Source organism: Didymella exigua (genome assembly GCF_010094145.1).
Source record: "Didymella exigua CBS 183.55 unplaced genomic scaffold M421scaffold_3, whole genome shotgun sequence".
Lineage (NCBI taxonomy): Eukaryota > Fungi > Ascomycota > Dothideomycetes > Pleosporales > Didymellaceae > Didymella > Didymella exigua.
The window spans coordinates 1,466,566-1,468,324 of record NW_022984777.1 but is presented as its reverse complement, the minus strand read 5'-3'; the positions used below and the strand labels follow the sequence as shown (position 1 = coordinate 1,468,324).

The window sequence follows — 1,759 nt, the reverse complement described above, 5'->3', positions numbered from 1 at the left end:
AAAAACATACAACAGCGGGTATTCGCTAGTGGTCACCCACCTAACTACTAATCCGCCGGTACGTTGCTTAAATAGGGCTGAGCGAACGGGAAGCCTTGTTTTCAACGTCCTATGGCCGTATGTGACAGTTTCTTTAAATTTGCAATCTAAAATCATATTAAATAACGTGCACGGCCTCGTTGTGCACCGCGGCGCGTGATGCACCAACATCACTTTTTGTACCCTGAAACAAGTGAGATTATTAAGCAACACCACAACGCTGCTATTACAAGATAATTTGGTAGATTACTAAATAGACTATTGCGAAACTTTTAGCTACCACAGTTTTCTAGGGGAACGCGTGGTGCGGCCAGTAGATGCTGTGGTAGGTGGTAGTGGTGAGGGCAACCTGTGAGGCACCCGCCAACTACGCATAGCACTACCACCACAATTCTTTGTTACTTTTAACTAAGATTTCTGTAAGGCCTTACTCTTAGCCTATTTAGGTAATTAAGTACTTTTTTTTATATTGCTCTTGCGCTTTGCCTCCTCTTTATAAGCCTTAGTTTAAGCGCGCTTTGCAGCCTGTGCCTTAGCAGTTAATACCTTCTTCTTCTCTTACTCTACACGCTTATCCTCCTTCTCCTTTGCTTAAATAATCTTCTTTAAGTGTTGAAGCTCCTTCTTAGTAGCTTTTGCTGCCTCTGCAGCACGCTTAAGGTCCTCTTTTGCCTAGAGTTCTTGCTTTGCGTGCTTAATGCGTGAAGGACTCTAGAGAACTACACCACCACCCTTATTACTATTAATAGGTTGCAAAGGTAGTACCTTCTACTTCCTCTTCTTATTCTTATTAGCCTTTAGAGCCTCTTCTAGGCTGTTAACCCTAGCCTCTAAGATCTCTAATCGCACGTGGAGTTAGTAAAGGGCTTAATTAACTGCCTCAGCAGCACTAGGTATATTATCTTCTCTTGCACGCTTAAGAAGCCGCGACGTCTTGCGCCAACTAGGTGATTCTAGTGCAGGCTGAAGCTGAGTAGGCTCTGGGGTTGTGCTAGGCAACTTTGGTGTTAGGTTTCTGAACTTCTTGAGCACGACGTTAGAATCTAGTGGGTGAATCCTAGTGCACTTAAAGGCCTGTACAACAAGGTATTTAGTGAAGGTCTTCTTCCACGCTGCCCAAAAAAGCGGGAAGAAGTCAGCCTGAGCCACAGGTACCCACCCCTTGGTGGTGTGGCCGCGATGAAGGAGCTCATCAGAGTAGTGCTGCGCCAACGGCCTGTAGCACGCCACATCAAGCGGCTGAAGCGCGTGAGTAGCATGCGGAGGGAATATAAGTAGCAGAATCTTGTTGGCATGAGCGTATTCAATAAAGGCCTGCGTGACGTGGCTGCCGTGGCCATCAAGGATCAAGAGTCTGTACTTCCCTCGCGCCCTCACTCTTGTATGGCGATCAAACACTTGCTTGAGCTAGGCAACACTAAGAGCATCGTTCGTCCAGCCATTTACTAAGGTACTAAAGTGTATATTGTGTTTTTTGGCCTTAACGCGCTGCACCTAGCTCTCTTGCATCTAGAGAGACAATAAAGGATAAATAACTACAGGCAGCAACGTAAAATTATCAGCTCCTATTGCTCCTACCACTGTCACCTACTTCCTGTTGCTATCATGAGATGCTAGCTTGTATTTCTAGAGTCTAAAGAGCTGCTTATTAAAGATTCTAACGCCCTTGCTTATCACTCCAATCATGAATCCCTTCTCATCCATATTGTACGTGTTCTCT

The 1,759-nt window shown here is 45.3% G+C and overlaps 2 protein-coding genes across 2 annotated transcripts; both read right to left on the bottom strand.

The window, feature by feature from the left end:
• Nucleotides 1–156, bottom strand: M421DRAFT_53545 (uncharacterized protein; the record flags this gene model as incomplete). Its single annotated transcript, XM_033595128.1, has 1 exon — nt 1–156. A coding segment is annotated over one exon (156 nt), but the record flags the coding sequence as incomplete, so codon positions are not given.
• Nucleotides 157–753: 597 nt separating this feature from the next.
• M421DRAFT_399658 (uncharacterized protein) lies at nt 754–1,512 on the bottom strand. Its single transcript, XM_033590186.1, has one exon. It carries the CDS (start codon nt 1,377–1,379, stop codon nt 1,083–1,085), a length of 297 nt encoding a protein of 98 aa, XP_033453353.1. The 5' UTR covers nt 1,380–1,512; the 3' UTR covers nt 754–1,082.
• Nucleotides 1,513–1,759: the final 247 nt, after the last annotated feature.